General features: G+C 42.7%; 1 protein-coding gene across 15 annotated transcripts in view; it reads right to left on the bottom strand.

Annotated features, from left to right (window-relative positions):
* CAP1 (adenylate cyclase associated protein 1) overlaps positions 1 to 15,001 on the bottom strand; it is a 29,092-nt gene extending 14,091 nt beyond the window's left edge. For 4 of the 15 annotated variants that reach the window (XM_003127824.6, XM_021096003.1, XM_021096007.1 and 1 more), the window contains exons 1-2: positions 14,212 to 15,001; positions 132 to 256 (exon numbers count right to left, since the gene is read on the bottom strand). In XM_003127824.6, coding sequence (XP_003127872.5) covers positions 132 to 243 — 112 coding nt within the window. In that variant the 5' untranslated portion in view covers positions 244 to 256; positions 14,212 to 15,001. The remainder of the gene's footprint in view (positions 1 to 131; positions 257 to 14,211) is intronic. The other 11 variants (XM_021095997.1, XM_021096005.1, XM_021096001.1 and 8 more) reach the window with 4 other exon arrangements.

Raw genomic sequence — 18,085 nt, 5'->3', positions numbered from 1 at the left:
ATGAACCTCTTAGATTAAGTAAGTGTTTTTGGAAGTTAGCGCCAAAGGAGATAATAAGTGTGATAGAAAAATTTCAGGCCAAGACACCAAGTCTTCACTCAAAGTATTCTGCTGGACTGTATACTGCTTACCTTTTGCAGCACTGTCTCCATATCCACAGTGTGTGTCAGAGGCATGGGAGACTGCCTCCAGGCGGCCCACTGCTCTCTCCAATCTTTCTACCAGATTTTGCATGTCAGCCATAATGTACCACCTGCTGAAAAAAGATCAAATGTCATTTATTGTTTTAGTATTACATAAGACCTAGGAAGGAAAAAAAAAAAAAACTGAATACCCTGGGTGTGAAGGGGATGCTAGTTCTGAGGAACAGAATCATTTTATATTAAAATGAGATGGAAAATAGTCTAACTATTTGCAAAAACATAGAGACCTCATTAAGCAAAAGAACTACCTAGGAAACAGTGTTCACTGAAAGCAAAGGCTTGCTCATTCAAATACTTATTGAATATTTACTATGATATCACCAAATAAATATTTGTGTAAGAATTCAGATTTTACAAAGTACAGTCACATATATTATTCAGTTTGAGCCCCTCAACAACTATTTAGGAATAGAAGGATAATTACTATACTCTCAGAGATAGGAAAAAATTTCAGTGAAGTTAAATGACTTGCTTCTAGTCACACAGTTAGCTAGTAAAGAAGCCAGTATTCAAATTCAAGTCCAGTGTTTTTTTTTTTCCTAGAACATCCTGCTGCCTGCATGTGGAGTGCCCAAAACCAAGATGAATAAGCTATTTATCCTGCCCCCAATAACTTGGTCTAATAGAGGAAACTTTACATGTGCACTAACAACTATAAAATAAATAGAAAAAAATTTAAGGTGACGTAAGTCACAGACAGAATTACATAAGATTTCAGAGAAAGAATATGTCAGCTAGAAGGATCAGATAAGGACATCACGGAGAAGTTGCCAACTGAGCCAGGCTTCAAATGAGGGTGGGCAGGATCTGGATGTGCAGTGGGGGAGGAGAACAGACACATCCAGAAGAGCTTGTTATAGCTCTCTCACAAGTATTAACTTATCGAACTAGTCTCATTCAATGTCTAATATCTGGAGTTCCCGTCATGGTGCAGCAGAAATGAATCCGACTAGGAATCACGAGGTTGCGGGTTTGATCCCTGGCCTCGCTCAGTGGGTTAAGGATCCAGCATTGCTGTGAGCTGTGGTATAGGTAGTAGACGCGGCTTGGATCCCATGTTGCTGTGGCTGTGGTGCAGGCCAGCAGCTATAGCTCTGATTCCATCCCTAGCCTGGGAACCTCCATTTGCCACAGGTATGGCCCTAAAAAGACCAAAAAAAAAAAAAAAAAAAAAAAAAAAAGCAATGTCTACTATCCTAAAGAAAGTACACTCCAAAAGAGAAGGGACCTTCTCTCTGACTTGTTCCCTAAACAAGTTTATACTCTACCATCCAGACCACCACCTGGCAGGTAGAAGGTGTTCAATATATTTGTGAAGTTATGGTGAACCTGAAGTATAATATCCCAGGACTCCAGAGGGACAAGGGTCTGAAAGTTACCCGCAAATACACATAAATAAATGTTAATGTTATCAATATACATTGACACAAGGTGCTTGAGACTGTGAGTGATCTCTAAAAATCAATCAGTGAAGGAGTTCCTCTGTGGCTCAGTGTGTTAAGGATCTGGTGTTGTTATGCTGCGATTTGGGTTACTGCTGTGGCGTGGATTCCATCCCTGGCCCAAGAATTTCCACATGCCATGGGTTTGGGAGTCGGGGTGGGGGGAGAATCAGCCAGTGAAATTTCAATCAAAGACTTGACTTGGAGAGATCCCATTTCAAAGCATTAATTAGTTCAGATAACTGAAGCTGAATGAACTCAGCTCCCTTGAAGCCACCTAAACTGAACATAGCAATTACAAATCTCCCAAAGATGACGACATGCCAGAATATCTCAATTTAACATATTGTCTTCCCTGTTGAAGAGATAAGCAACTTACAAGATAAACTAAGGAAGAAAATATAATCCCATTGTTTTCTGGATATAGGCTCTGATCTCTCAGGGCCCAGTGATTTGCCAGAGAATGTTATTTAGAAAAGAATCAAAGATAAAAAAATGAGAATGTGAACCAAATAAACTCCATGGGTTGGAGAGGTAGCGGAAGCCTCCAAATCTCTACCCCACACACAAACGAAAGAGACTACGGAGCAGACTAGAAGCATCCAAAATACTCTCCCTTAGGTTATGGCACAATCACCCAAGTATCCAAATTGCTGCCCTGTTCATTCTGGGTACTAACAGGGACTCACATATAATCCACCACACACTGTAAATCCCAAGGGAAACAGTAGTGAACGCAATAAACTCCCAAGCCACCTTCCATTAATAGATACCACCCATTCTGTTATAAAACATGTTCCTTCATACATAATGGATGCTACAGTTTGAGGCCAGTGTTAAATGGTAACACAGTACAAGTGTCTCTAAAGGCTGCCAGGGTTGGTGAACACTTACCAATCTTAAAAGCTTAATAACATAGCTTCATGGGATTTTGCTTCCTTCTTTCCCTCTTTCACTTGTACCTGAAAACTTTCAATGGCTAAACAAGCTGTTTGACTTAAGCAGAATGAAAAAGGACAATACAAATATCATTATAGCTAATCTCATTCTACCACTAATCAAATATAGGATAACAGTACCTAATTTTTTGGTTTTGGAGGAGCAGAGTGAAATCTGAGATGTTATGGGAGTTCCCGTTGTGGCGCAGTGGAAATGAACCATGAGGTTGCGAGTTTGATCCCTGGCCTCACTCAGTGGGTTAAGGATCTGGCGTTGCCGTGAGCTGTGGTTCATAGACGCGGCTTCGATCCCGCGTTGCTGTGGCTCTGGTGTAGGCCGGCAGCAACAGCTCTGATTATACCCCTAGCCTGGGAACCTCCATATACCGCAGGCGCTGCCCCCTAAATAAAAAAGACAAAAAAAAAAAAAAAAAAAAGAGATGTTATGGAAAAGAATGTCCAGAATCAAAGATACAGCTTGTCTTATTTCCTATGTATTACATTCATTCTGTAGGTGGTCATGTCCACTCCAAAGCTGTCAACTACCATTACGACATTACCATCTAGCTCATTGTGATATCACCACAATCAGCTATAACTAACAACTCCCAGAGCACTGTATCCAGCTCAAGCCATCCTTCTGGGATTCAGAATTTTAGATCTAGCTTCTACCTAGACATCTTCACCTGGATGTCCCAGAGGACATCTGAAATGTGTAAAACTCATCATCTTCCCTAATACTGCTCCCCCAGACCCCACTCTTACTCAGTAACCCATCACCATCAGCAATCACGTGATTGATCAAGACAGTAACCTGGAAACTGTTAAGCAGTACAGTACAGTGGTTAAGAGTGTTCCTTTTGTGGCTCAGTGGTTAACAAACCCAACTAATATCCATGAGGATGTGGGTTCGATCCCTGGCACAGCTCACTGGGTTAAGGATCCAGTGTTGCTGTGAGCTGTGGTGTGGGTCACAGAGGTGGCTCAGATCCCGAGCGGCTGTGGCTTTGTGTAGGCTGGCAGCTATAGCTCCGATTCAACCCCTAGCCTGGGAACCTCCATATGCCTCGAGTTGGGGCCTAAAAAGACAAAAGACAAAAAACAAACAAAAAAAAAAGAATGTTGCTCTTTAGAGAAGTTAGATAGATTGGGAGTTTGAATAATGGCACTCAACTGGCTCTGTGAAAGTGCTACCAAATTTTCTGAACCTCAGCTTCCATATCTATAAACTGGGATAACAACAGTATAAAAACTAAAGGGCTGTAGTAAGAATAAATGAGGAAATACACAAAGAAGTACTTGATTCACTGAAAAATGGTTAGGATTCCACAAACACTACCTAAATTATCTTCTTACTAATCTCATCAGTCATCAAAATTCAAAGGCTCTATCTTATATATCTCATAAATAAATGCCCCTTGTCTTCATCCTGACTGATTAAAATTTGGTTATCATCACTTTGCCTAGATTACTGCAATAACATCTTTGCTAGTCTTCTCTAATTCCAGTATCACACCCTCTTTATCCACTCTCTGTATTACCACAGTGATTCAGAGTAAACTCCAAATAAGGGTTGCCATAATCTGGCCCTGTTTTATCTCCTACCACTCCCGGTAGTTTATCTCCTGCCACACCTTTCCTCAACATTCTACAGCAACCCAGAACTACTTATATTTGGAGTGGTTCAGTGTTAACAATCTGACTAGGAACCCTGAGGTTGTGGGTTTGATCCCTGGCCTTGCTCAGTGATCTGGCATTGCTATGAGCTGTGGTGTAGGTCACAGATGCAGCTCGGATCCCGTGTTGCTGTGGCTCTGGTGTAGGTCGGCAGCAACAGCTCCAATTAGACCCCTAGCCTCGGAACCTCCATATGCCACGGGTGCAACCCTAGAAAAGAAAAGAAAAGAAAAAAAAAAAAAAGAATATACTACTTGTATTTTCCATAAGGATTTTATGCTTTCTCTCACTTCTGAGCCTTTATAATGCTATCCACTCTGCTCAGTTCCTTTCCCTTCTCAATCTGTTCCACGTCTCATAACTCGTACTGCCTTTTTTAGATTTAGCTAAGGTGTCGCCTCCTCTAGGAAGCTTTTCCGGCTTGGTATGTTTTCCCTTTTCAATCTGCCCCCTTCTCCAGAATTCCTATTGTCCATTGAATCTTAGATGAGCTATCACCACCACAAGAAGCATTTCCAGTATGTGCTCCCACATTTCATTGTGACTTATTTCTACCACACATTTAAAACACTGGTTTAAAATTATTTAATAATCGAGAGGCAATGAGTCACCATACAGAAGAGACCATGGCTTCCCTTTGTAATTCCAGTACTCTAAATGTGGTAGGCAATATAAATATAGTAGGTTAATAAGGGTCCTTGAAAAAATAAATTAATAAGGGCCTTTACCCTCTCTCTCCTCAACACAAGTCTGGCTGCCTCCACTCTGTCAGATCTAGGAAGTAGTATGGGTTTTTTGTTTTTGTTTTTTTTTTCTCTCCCTTTCTTAAAGTAATTGGGGGGGTTATTTGTAGATGCTAACATTCTCATCTTTCAAATAAATGTTGCCTTCTTAGGCACAAGTTACATTCACTGATATAGAGATCTTCAAATAAAGTACCTTGATAACTTTGTTTATTAGATGATATAATATTAACTAAAAACAAAACTCCCTTATAGTTGTACATGCTTTACATCATCAAACTGTTGCTTCTTTTGAGACTTAAAATAATTTTGTGAGTTATGTTATAAAGTTATTGATCCCCATCTTTTGAATGAAGAAACTGACGGAAGTTAAAAAGCCTGCCAGATATTAAACAACCAGTGAGGACAGAACCTATGCCTTGAGCAGAAATTCTGAGGCTCTTCCCACCACTCCACAATTAAGTGACTAAGTAGTCCATTCATCACAGCATCCAGCCCCAGTTATTTTTACAGCACTGTGGGTTCAAGGCCTCTTTATGGTGTTTTTAGTCACATTACTAGCAGCTTTCAATTTCTCTGATTTCAGTTTCCTCCATGAAGGCCAGTATTTTTTTTACATTCAATATAGATTAGGCATACTTTAAAGGCAAATATTTAAAATAAGGTTTTTTCCCAAGAATATGGAACTGCCAGAGCAGAAAACTATAGCTCTGCCTAATCTTGCTATCTACGATTTCTGAATGACAATAGCCAAGAACAACATGTAAGCCTGTATAAATGAATGCATGGATTCCCACTTATTTAAGCATTTGTCATAAGAGCTTCAGAAGGAGAAGCAGTTCTAATTACACAAGTTTAAATAAAACTAGGATTCAGGAATACCAATTCTGTTATGTATTAATTGTGTAACTTAAGGACAGTCATTTAATGGAACCTCACTTAGCACACAGAGATGTAAGGATCAAAGGATCATTTTATACATGAGTAGTCCCTTTAGGAGCCTTAAAATGCAGTTCGAATGTGAAATGTTATCACTGCATACTGTGTGCTACAATACAGGCTCCAGAAGCCTAAGAATTTATCCGTTCTCTCCACCCTCAATCTCCCAACCACTCTTCCCAACCCCATACACAATGTGCAGCACCTAGAACAACCTGGCACACAGAAGACACTCATAAAATGAAAGTGCTTAGTTTTATGGCAGCTACTGAAGAAATGGAAGACCCACGGACTCTGCCCTCCAAAAGCTTTCATTCTTTTGGGGAAGGACAACACAAATGAAATGCCAGTGGAATAAATATTGAAGACTATATTTTTGAAGTTCCGTGAGAGATAATATAATTTCATTTGGATTGGGAAAAGTTAAAAGTCAATCCATATATTGGAGCCTTTTCTTTGCAGAATGTTGTACAGTCCTGAATTATATGGTATAAATGAATACGTGGAGAATTCAGAAGAGATCAGTGAGGACTAGAGATAGTCACAGGAGGGAAAAAGTAAAAGGAAAAAGGAAGACATCCAGAGCAATGAAAACCAAAAAAGACCAAGAAGGCTATATACAGAAAGCATGAGTGAGTCAGCCCACTTAGTATCATAAGCAAGTTGAGCTAGGTTATGGAGAGCAATGAGAGCCAAGCAGTATTTGAATTTGATGTTGTGATAAATGTGAAGCCATTCAAAGGTTCTGGGTGAAGGAAAGTAAAAGTTTTATAAGACTGTTTACAGAATGGGATCAGGAGAGAAATTACAGTCTAGGTTAGTTAGGTTGAAAGCTGTTCATCTAGGTGTAAAATAAAAGTGCTATTGCAAAAAATATTTTTGATATTACAAAGGAAAAAAAGAATCACTTTTAGGCAACTAAGTGACCAGCACCCGAATTAATGGTATAACGGTAAAATAGTTTTTCTGCCCTGAGGTAGTCTAGCTGGAGCAACAAAGCTACTTTCCACCAAATCATGGGCTCTCAGGATTAAGAGGGAGTCTAGAAAATCACCTTGTAGAAACACAATCTGATCAGAGAACAGACCTTTCAACATTCTCAGCAATTAATTAGTCAGATAGCCTCTGTTCAAATAACTTCAGTGTGGAGAACTCAAGACTGGTAGAGGCAGCCCATTCCATTCACACAGCTCAAAGTATTTAAAAGTTCTTCCTTATATGGAGGCAAAATCAGTCTCCCTGCAATTTCCACCCACTGATCTTGGTTCTGCCCTTGGAGGTCACATAGAACAAGTGAGCATTAAACAGAGAACAAGTATTAACTGTGTGGTACTGACTACTGAGTACAGTAGCATTCAGAGATGGGAGTCAAAGACGACTCTAGAGTTGCAAATCCAGGGGCGTAAGAGAATGATGACACTATAGGCAAAAACAGGTTTCTGGCACGTTCTAGTTAAGGTAAGAAGATGAGTTCAATTTTGGATACATAGTTTGAATAGAAGATGAAGACTCCAAGTGGAAATGTCCAGTAATTAGTTAGAAATAAAGCTCGGGGAAGGATCAAAGCTGGAGATCAATGTTCACAAGTCATCAGCAAGAAATGTCAGAAAGTCATGAGAATGGATAGGTTTTTGAAGGGATATCATGCAAAGCAAAAAGAAACCGTAAGCTTGATTCTCCAGCAATTTCTTTTGTGATTTGAAAGAAAAATCAGAAATGGTCAGTGATTCCTGCCAAAGCTGCTTCATACTTTCATCACTCTAACAATTCAAACAACCCAATTCCTTCTGCCTGTCATTCAGAAGTAAATGGAACCAGGTTACTCCTGCAGTTCTTGCCTCATCTCACCAGGCAATTAAGGCAGTGGAATGAATTTCTACTTGTAGGAAAATGCTATGCTTAAAATGTTTTCTACTTTGATAGCTGTTCCTCCAAGTCATGCCCTTAAATAAAGTTGAAAAGAAAAACAACTACACAAGTCACCCTGTACACTGTGGTAACCTAACTGATCTGCTTCAAAACGCTCCTGTTGGCCTTTACTTTATAATTCTGTTCCTGAGATGTTATCCTGAGAAAGTAATCCTAACGCAGGAAAGTGATAGGCATGAAGATGTTCACTGCAACATTAGCACCGACTTCTAACAATAGGGGAATATCTAAGTGCAATGTGAAAACAGATTTGAAAGGAACACAAAATTCACAATATTTAGTCACATTTGAGAGATGGAGTTTTGGACAATTTCCCTGTTTTCTAAACTTTTAAAAAACACAGTAGTTATGTAATTTCTTTATAATAAAACAAATAAAACAGTTCCACTTGGATATCTCCCCATCCCAAAACTCTAAGGCAACACTAAACTCTAAGGCATTAGTTAATTCTATTCCTAACAATATAGAAATGTTTCATCATAGGCTCTAACATGTTACAAAGTAAGACCTAGACATGCTAATGGGATTCGTACAAGTTGGCTGATTTAACCCAGAAACCAAAGAACAGACACCACTTTGCCCCAGTAAAGATGCCATCTAAATCTAACCCAAATCAGGAGCCACTGTTCTTCCCCAAGTGTCTGGTTTCGCTGATGAAACCAAGGACATTTAGTGCCTGAGTCACCGCTACCTGAGGTTTTGACTAAAAGAGAAAGAAAGAAAGGCTTATCTTCTGGGAGGGGGGGAGAGAATCCAACCCACTATCAGCACTTGTCTCCTGTTTCCTCCATAAACATGGTCCTCTATCTGAAACTCCAGGAGTGAGTAAAGCTAGTAATAGTGTACAAGCTGAAGTCAGACTTGGGAACTAGCTGCTTCAATGCTCTAGGGCAAATAGATAACTTTGTGTGGTCATAGGTTCCCCTCTTGCTTACATTCAAGGAATATTACGAAGACTAACAGCATAAGAACATTTAGCAGGTAGCTTTTACACTGTATAAGGAAAAACTGCATTGGCTGATTTTAACTGGTAGCTGCTTTAAACAGAACAGCATTTCCCATTCTCATGCATAAAGACAGATTCAAGGATGCCACTTGTCCCTAGCCATGATTCAGTTACAGCTAGGGATATGAAAAGATCTGTGACTGTAAGTCTATAATTAACTTAAGTATAGGAATTTTAATGACCTCTGGAGGAAGAAAAAACAAAACAAAACAAAAAACAAAAAAAGCAAGCTCAGGATTTCCGTTGTGGTTCAGTGGTTAACGAATCCGACTAAGAGCCATGAGGTTGCAGGTTCAATTCCTGGTCTTGCTCAGTGGGTTAAGGATCTGGCATTGCTGATGAGCTGTGGTGTAGGTCGCAGATGTGGCTCGGATCCTGCGTTGCTGTGGCTCTGACGTAGGCCGGATCCTGCATTGCTATGGCTCTGACGTAGGCTGGCAGCTACAGCTCTGATTAGACCTCTAGCCTGGGAACCTCCATATGCCGCGGGAGCGGCCCTAGGAAAAGGCAAAAAGACAAAAAGACAAAAAAAAAAAGCAAGCAAGCAAGCTTACTCTTACCATTAAACATTTCAACTATAACTATTTTCCAGTCAAATGGAAAAATTTGACACAAAAGGTCTGGTAACACAAGGCAAACGAAGCTGCATTGTAGCTGAGAAATATTTTTAGAGCTCTGATAGTTTTTATTAGGTTTACATGATGGTATATCAAGAAGAAGTAAGTTCATGATGAATACTATAGCTGCATTCATTAAAGATGATGAAACTATAGTTAACCCTTGAACAATGGGGGGGGGGGATATGTGCACCGGCCTCAGTGCAGTCAACACTCCTTATCTGCCCGTATTAAGTGGACCCACTCAGTTCAAACTCCTCTTAAAGAGCCAACTGTGTAACAGTTTTACCAGTCAAAATAAACGTTGACTACCAACATCATATATATATGCTATTTAAAATAAATGATAAGGAGTTCCCATCGTGGCGCAGTGGTTAACAAATCCGACTAGGAACCATGAGGTTGTGGGTTCGGTCCCTGCCCTTGCTCAGTGGGTTAACGATCCGGCATTGCCGTGAGCTGTGGTGAGCTCCACATGCCGAGGGAGCAGCCCAAGAAATAGCAAAAAGACAAAAAAAAATAAATAAATAAAATAAAATAAATGGTAATCCATGTCCACTAAACCAAGCTGTCTAAATGCAGGTAAACAAAACAGGAGTTTATAGATCTCCAATACAGGGGAAATATAAATCTGCTGACTTGTGCTGTCAACTAACACTAACATTATGAACAATAATTCTTTTTTTTTTTTGTCTTTTGTCTTTTGTTGTTGTTGCTATTTCTTGGGCCGCTCCAGCGGCATATGGAGGTTCCCAGGCTAGGGGTCTAATCGGAGCTGTAGCCACCGGCCTACGCCAGAGCCACAGCAACGCGGGATCCGAGCCGCGTCTGCAACCTACACCACAGCTCACGGCAATGCCGGATCGTTAACCCACTGAGCAAGGGCAGGGACCGAACCCGCAACCTCATGGTTCCTAGTCGGATTCGTTAACCACTGCGCCACGGCGGGAACTCCTGAACAACAATTCTTGATGCCTCAATGAAACCCATGGTTCATTCATTGCAGGGTGCCCAGTGCTTATCATGTATCATACACTGTGTTAACTAACTATTGCCATGGAGCTTGCCCTCACAGAATTGAGCTGGAGAGATAAGATACTACACAATCACAGACATGATACTTCCTAATGCACTGTGCTCAATAAGGCAGTTTTGTCCTCCAGGACACATTTGGCAAGGTCTGAAGACATTTTTGGTTGTCACAACTGAGGGAGTACCACTGGCAAATAATGAGTAGGGGCTAGGGATATTCCTGAAATCTTACAATGTATAGGACAACCCCACAAAATGAAGAAGTATCTGGCCCAGAATGCCAATTATGCCGAGGTTGAAAAACCCTGTTCCAATGTAATAACGAGCAAAAGGTAAGTTCGAGAGGGACAAATAAAATACTAATGTAATAGTTTAGGGCTTTCTAAATTAGAATGTCAATCTTTACCACCCAAAACTAAGATAAGAGTCTGACTGTGGAGAACTTTTAAATTGGACAACAGAGTTTAGACTTGATTCTTTGGGAAAATGAAGCCAGTGAAGGGTTAACCAAAATGAAATGGTTCTTTTCAAAATATCAGTCTAGTTGTGGTAGAGAAGCTAAAGTACAGGTAAGAAAGCCAGCTCAGTAGAAAATAAAGAAAGAAATTGATGATAAGTCACGGGAATAAATAATCATTAGGATTGGCTAAGATATATAGCTTGAGCATCCTCAAATTTCAAATCTCAGGATTAAATTTCAAACCAGAGGGTTCAACTTCCAATGACATAGCGTTTGCTTAAGTAAAATGAATCTTTGATTCACCATGCTTCACAGAAAACTGAAAGGAGGAAGTCGCTTTTTAAAGGCTTAGTCCCTGATTAAAAAAAATAACTGCAAATAAACAAATGTTATGTATGAGCAAGAAAAGGAGTGGGGAAAAAAGGTCATTGTTGAGGTTGGAAATGAAACATTCTTATAAACTAAGCAGCTAACCTCCTCAAAGCAAAAATACACTGCATCTTAACAATACCACTACTTTTGGTTTTCAAGGTAGGTTATATTTGACAGAGTACTTTTTTTTTTTTTTTTTTTTTTGGCTTTTTAGGGCCAAACCCGAGGCATATGGAAGTCCTCAGGCTAGGGGTCCAATTGGAAATCGGAGCTGCAGCTGCCAGCCTCCGCCACAGCCACAGCCACACCAGATCCCAGCCACATCTTTGACCTACATGGCAGCTCACAACAATGCCAGATCCTTAACCCACTGTGCAGGGCCAGGGATTGAACCTGCATCCTCATGGATTCTAGTTGGGTTCATTATTGTTGAGCCACAACAGGAACGTCTTGACAAAGTACTTTTATTTAAACTCCTCCAAAACATAAGTTATGTCCATCTGATGGATGAAGTATTTCTGGGGAAGAAAAAGGTGGGAAATTTCTGCAGAAATTTCTTTATACTAGACCACAGCAACTAAAACAAGTAGCGAACAGTTAACTACAGAATAAAATCCAAATGCATCAAACAAGTCATCAAAAGCCTTTCACAATCTGGCAGCATCTATTTTTTTTTTTTCAGCCTTATCTTCTCCTATAAACTCCACGCTCCGTTACTTCCATGAACAGTATAAATCCTCTCCTGCCTCTACATCGTTGTTCTTGTGGTTTCTTCTAGTTGGGATACCTTATTAGATATCTTTTCTTAAACGTGCTGTAAACTCTTCAAACTAAGTATGTCCAAAATTCATTTTCTTTTCATGTCACCTCTCCCACTTAACCCTCCTCTCTCCTATCTTGATGAATGGTACTACCCAGTTCTCTAAACCAGAAAAACAGATAATTGTTCTAGACTATTCCAATTTTTTTTTCATTCCCATAAACAATCAGCCTCCAACTCTATGGATTCCATCACTTTAATACTGCTCAAATCTGATCCCTCCTCTCTTTCCCATTCTCATTGTCTTGGTTCAAGTCATGTTCAAGCTTCCAAAACACTGGTCTACGTCCCCATTATGTTCCTTCCCACTTGACAGGCTGAACTAAAACATCAATCTAACCACATATTTGCCTCCATAGAGCCTTCTAAGCCTCCCCACAGCTTTCAGGGTGAGCTCCAAATTCCTTAGCATGGTTTACAAGGGTCTTCATATATGATCCCACCACTACCACTTCCTCGGTTTCTCCAAACATTACTGGAATTCCTGTCATGGTTTTCCGCACGTCCGGATCTTCATGTCCTTGCATTTGGACTCTCCAGATTCACTATATGGCTAAATAAATCTGAATAAATCCTAAATAAATTCACTATATGGCTAAATAATTCCAACTTCCTCCCCAAAGCTGGAAACCTGGCTCAAGTATTCTTCCTCTGTGTGAGCCTTGCGCTCACACAGTGCACCATGACACTGAAAGTCACCTCTGATTTGTCTGCCCCCTCCTCCACTCCATGAGAACGTCTGAATTCTTAGCCACCAGCGCCAAGTCCCCCATTTAATATGTGTTTCACACCTATTAAGGGCTCAATAAATGACTGGTGAATGATGAAAGTGCTGGGCTGTCCCTGGTTTTTACTTGGACAGGGATCCCTATAAAGAGCTTCAACCGACACCATTCTGATACTAACCTCTGCCTTAAGTTTCTCACTCTCTTTTCATAGAACTCTTCATTGTTCAAAATTCATCTTAAACTCTGCTTCTGCAGAAGGGATTTTCCTGCGCCCCTGTGGCATACTTCTAAAGCACCCTGTTCTTCTTTCCTAACACTCATCGTATTTATAGTTACTTGTTAAAATCTCTGCAAACACTGTCAGCTCCATGATGGCAGGGTCTACCTTGTTTTGTTTCTGCATTCTCTGCACGTGGCAGAGTGCCTGACACGGAATAAACACAATTTGTTGCACTGAATTTCATCCCCTGAGGTACAGAGATCCCCACTTAAAGGATGAGAAAAACGAGGCTCAAAGGTAAATCAAGCACCTATGGCTACCGATGCTTAGCAGTGGGGCCAGACCAAACACGAGCCAAATGGTTTCAAGTCCAGAAGTATGCAACACCTTTGACAGAGTTAACTGGGCTTTTTTGAATAAGCGCTATAGACTAGGAGAAAGGGGAGGTTATCTGATTACAAATACAAAGATCTGCCCTCTCTTAAAAAAAAAAAAAAAAAAAAAACAATTCCCCAGGCAATCCAAACAGGCTGCACGCATCGGAGAACCTTTAACCTGCAATAGCCCACGAGACGACACCTCCTGGAAGACCACTCCAAGGTAGAGAGAGAAGGTCCTGGGAAATGAACGCGGGAAGGATCTGAGGCTGATAATCTAAAAAACTATGGTCTAGATTCCGATTGTTTCCCTCACTCGCTGTAAGATCTTAGACCAGCCCGTCTCTCCGGGGATCGATTTACCCATCCGAGCAATGGGGCAAGACCAGGGATAAGGAAGACTAAAAAGATCTCAGAGGTTCCTTTCAGTCAGGACGAGCACCTCAGAAACCAGGCCTCCGCTGAAGCTGATGGTCAGAACTGCGAGGTCCAGCGGAGGGGGCCTCCCCAGGAGAGCCTAGCTCAGTTGGTCACCCCGGCCTCACCTCAAGAGACCGCGCCCAGGCTCCAGGTCGGCCTGAGGGCCTCGCCGCGGAGCCCCTCAGGAGGGCTCACCGCACGCGCCTAGGCCAGAAAAACCATTAACAAAGCCAGGGGCCAGTGGGCCTCGGAGGGGACCCCAGTCCCTACATGGACGCGCACACTCACCTCAGAGTTCCTCACCTCGGGACTGCGATCAGCCGCTCTCCACTTCCGGCAAGAACCGCCCAGCAATCTTCGCGCGACCCACTTCCGGGCCCTCACTGGGCGCGGCACCCCCACCGGAAATGAACGGCCGGCTGAAACGCCTGGCCAGAGGAGGGACGGGGAGGATGTCTGGCCGCCCCGTTCGTGACTCCGCCCCCTATCCGCCACGCCTAAGAGAGAGAATCCCCTCTAGGCAGGAAAAAAGCCCCGCCCCATTGAGGGAGGGGCAGGCCGGCGTACTTAAGGCTAAGCCACGCCCCTCTATCAACCGTAGAAGCCGGAAGCGCCAGGGCCAATGAAGGACCGAAATTACTGGCTAAACTCCACCCCCGGAGAAGGAGGACTAATGAGTGGCTAATTCTCCCATCAGTTTGGCTTCAATGGCAAAGGCCGGGCCCTTTTCGCAGTATTCCGAAAGGGGTCTAGGGACTAGAGGGGACGATTCTCTGAGGGCGGCTATTCTGGGTGGCCGTCCATTCTCCGTGGGGATGAAAGCTAAACCCCGCCTCCCTCTGGGCGTGCAGACCTCGATTTCCCCGTTTGTGACGTGAGGAGGCCATTGATCTGGACGTTGTGCCTGGAGGACCTCCGGGGGCTGGGTGTGGGGAGGGGGTCTGCGAGGGCGCTCTGGCCCAGCCCGGGGTTTCTGGGCGTGCCGCCGCCGCCCTGCTCTTTCTGCCCTCGGCTGGGAAGGTGGAAGCTTGCCCCACTTCCTGTTTGTTCGGTGCGCTCTGTGACCATAGATGGTCAGGTCTGGTGCCGCGCAGCAGCCTCCGCCCCGCGGTTTGGGAGTCCTACTTCTCGGTGCGAAGGGTGTGGTCCGCAAGATTAAGATGAGCGAAATTAGAAGAGATCCTGCCCTAGTCGGATGCCGCTCAGTCGGGGGGACGTTCCGCACTGCGGCCGCTGCACGCAGGGAAGACTTCGCTTCCGTGCCCCTCAGGCCTGGAGATCAGAGCTTTGTTCCCTCAAGGCTCACACTTTCCAACCAGTGATTATCCTCCCACAAAGATTTATTTCCAGAAAAAAATTGGCAAGTGCTACAGGTTCCACCCGTTCAGCTGAACGCCTCTGTCAGTTCCAATCCTCAAATTGAATGCAGGCGTTATATAGAGTCACTCATTCAATAAATACAGTTCTTGTAATAACAGTTACCATTTACTGCGCGCTGACTATATGCCAGGGCTATGCTGAATGCTTGTGCATTTTCATTTAATTCTAATAGGAACTCTCTGTGGTAGGTACCATTATGGCTTCTAATTTTTAAATGGAGTTGAATTACTTGCCAAGTTCACAAAGTAACTGTCAGAATTTTGAAGGGAACATATCTATCTGACTAAATCCCGGAGCTTAAACCTTATGCTAGACCATTCTGGAATCGTCTGCAGCAATTTGGAGGCAGTCATGCATTTGGGTAGAGAGACATTCTGAGTTCCAGTCCTGGCTTTGGCACCTTAATAGGGGGCAGACTTTGGTCCAGTTACCTGACTTTTCTGAACCTGGGCCTCTTCTAAATGTAATGACTCCCAGGATGTTTAAAAGCAAGTGACCATATGACAAAATGTGGTATACAAACTGTAGCATTTTAAAAATATTTAGATTTAACAAAAACATCACTCTCTCTCACACACACACTCACCTGCACAGAAACTCTACTCAGCCATAATACGAAAAAGTTCTATTTGGTGCTTCATATATGTGAAGCCCAGGGCAAATAGCCTCCTGGCCGTCATTGCAATCAGCTCTACATTTAGTCCTTCCAAATCTTTTTTTGGGTTAGAGACGAGAAATACCTAGACTATACGTGCAATGTAGAGGAAGGGGAGAAAAAGAAGGAAACTGAAAAGGGAAGGAAGAGAAAGGGAGTTCCCGTCGTGGCGCAGTGGTTAACGAATCCGACTAGGAACCATGAAGGTTTCGGGTTCGATCCCTGCACTTGCTCAGTGGGTTAACGATCCGGCGTTGCTGTGAGCTGTGGTGTAGGTTGCAGAGGCTCGGATCCCGCGTTGCTGTGGCTCCGGCGTAGGCTGGCAGCTACAGCTCCGATTGGACCCCTAGCCTGGGAACCTCCATATGCCGCAGGAGCGGCCCAAAGAAATAGCAAAAAAGAAAAAAAAAAGAGAGAGAAGGAAGAAAATTTCCCCATCTATAAATTGGGGCAGTTTCCATCGTGGTGCAGCGGAAAGGAATCCGACTAGGAACCATGAGGTCGTGGGTTCAATCCCTGGCCTCACTCAGCGGGACTCAGCGGGTTAAGGATCTGGCATTGCCTTGAGCTGTGGTCTAAGTCGCAGACTCGGCTCAGATCTCCCATTGCTGTGGCTGTGGTGTAGGCTGGTGGTTACAGCTCTAATTCAACCCCTAGCCTGGGAACCTCCATATGCCACAGGTGCAGCCCTAAAAAGCAAAATAAATAAATAAATAAATAAATAAATTGGTGATAATTAATGGGATTATAATGAGAAACAAACAATAATGCGTGTGAAACCATTTAATAAAGTGATTCTTTATAAAGAGTGCACACATGTCATAGCACCGAAACTTCTAAACTTTTAAGGGACCTGAACACATGCACTTATAACTCCACTGGGAGGGAATTTATTTATTCTTTTTTTTTTCTTTTTATGGACAAAACTGTGGCATATGGAATTTCCCAGCTTAGGGGTCAGATCAGCTGTAGCTGCCGGTCTACACCACAGCCACAGCAACGTGAGATCCAAATCATGTCTGTGATCTACACCACAGCTCACGGCAATGCTGGATCCCTAAGCCACTGAGCAAGGCCAAGTATCGAACCAGTGTCCTCATGCATACTAGTCAGTTTCTTTACTGCCGAGCCACAACACAAACTCCTTTATTCATTTATTTATACACTGGAAAAAACCCGAGTTCTTCTGTACTAAGCACCATGTTACTTTGTACCAGGCCCATCTAGTGGTACAGCAGTGGACAAGTCAGATCCTGTCACTGCCCTCATGGAACTTATTATAATCTATTGTGGAAACAGGTATTGCAATCTGGGGAGGTCATCATCAGAAGATGTGCTGACTTTTGGCTTCTAGTTTTTTTCCTCCCCTCTGACCTTGCTCAGTGCCCGGCACTCAGTGCCTCATCCACGGTGGGCTCTCATCAAGCCCGTGTTCAGTGAGACCCTTGAGTTCAGAACAGCCATTTCCTGGGTTGAGATGGATGGATAGAACTTTGTAGAGCAAACATGAGCAAACAGTAGTGGAGATGGGAATCTGTGCCTGGATGAGGTGAGAGGTTCCTGCAGCAGAGGAAAGGGGGATAAGGGTGAAAAAAAGAGGCCAAGCAAGGCAGGAGAGGTAAAACCCTAATGTGAAAGCAAGAAGGAGCTGGTCAAATCACATTTAATTTATTTATTTAATTTGGCCATGCAGGAGGCATGAGGAAATTCCAGGGCCAGGGTCAAACCCATGCCACAGCATTGACCTGAGCCAACGCAGTGACAATGCCAGATCCTTAACCCACTGAGCCACCAGGGAGTTATATTTTAGAAATACAGCTCTAGCTGCGGTATAGGGCATGGGCTTGAGTCAGTAAAAAAAGAGGCAGGGAGACCTTTTAGAAAAACAAAGATATAGTGAGGTCTGAATCAAGGCTGTGCTCTGGTGATGCAATGAAGGGGTTAATGCAGGAGATACCATTCTTAGAAAGGGGATAATGAGGAGGAGGATGACAGGAGGGAGACAGATGGAAAAGGGGTGATTTGAACACAAGCCTTCAGACTAGATCTCCTGTTGAATATTATTTTTCCTTCTTGGCAGGTTTCATAATCTTAATTAAAAATTATTTGTGCAATTTTTTTTTACCA

The sequence above is a fragment of the Sus scrofa genome, chromosome 6, assembly GCF_000003025.6.
Source record: "Sus scrofa isolate TJ Tabasco breed Duroc chromosome 6, Sscrofa11.1, whole genome shotgun sequence".
NCBI classification, from domain to species: domain Eukaryota; kingdom Metazoa; phylum Chordata; class Mammalia; order Artiodactyla; family Suidae; genus Sus; species Sus scrofa.
Note: the sequence above shows the minus strand (reverse complement) of the source record. Positions and strands in the feature narration are given on the sequence as shown.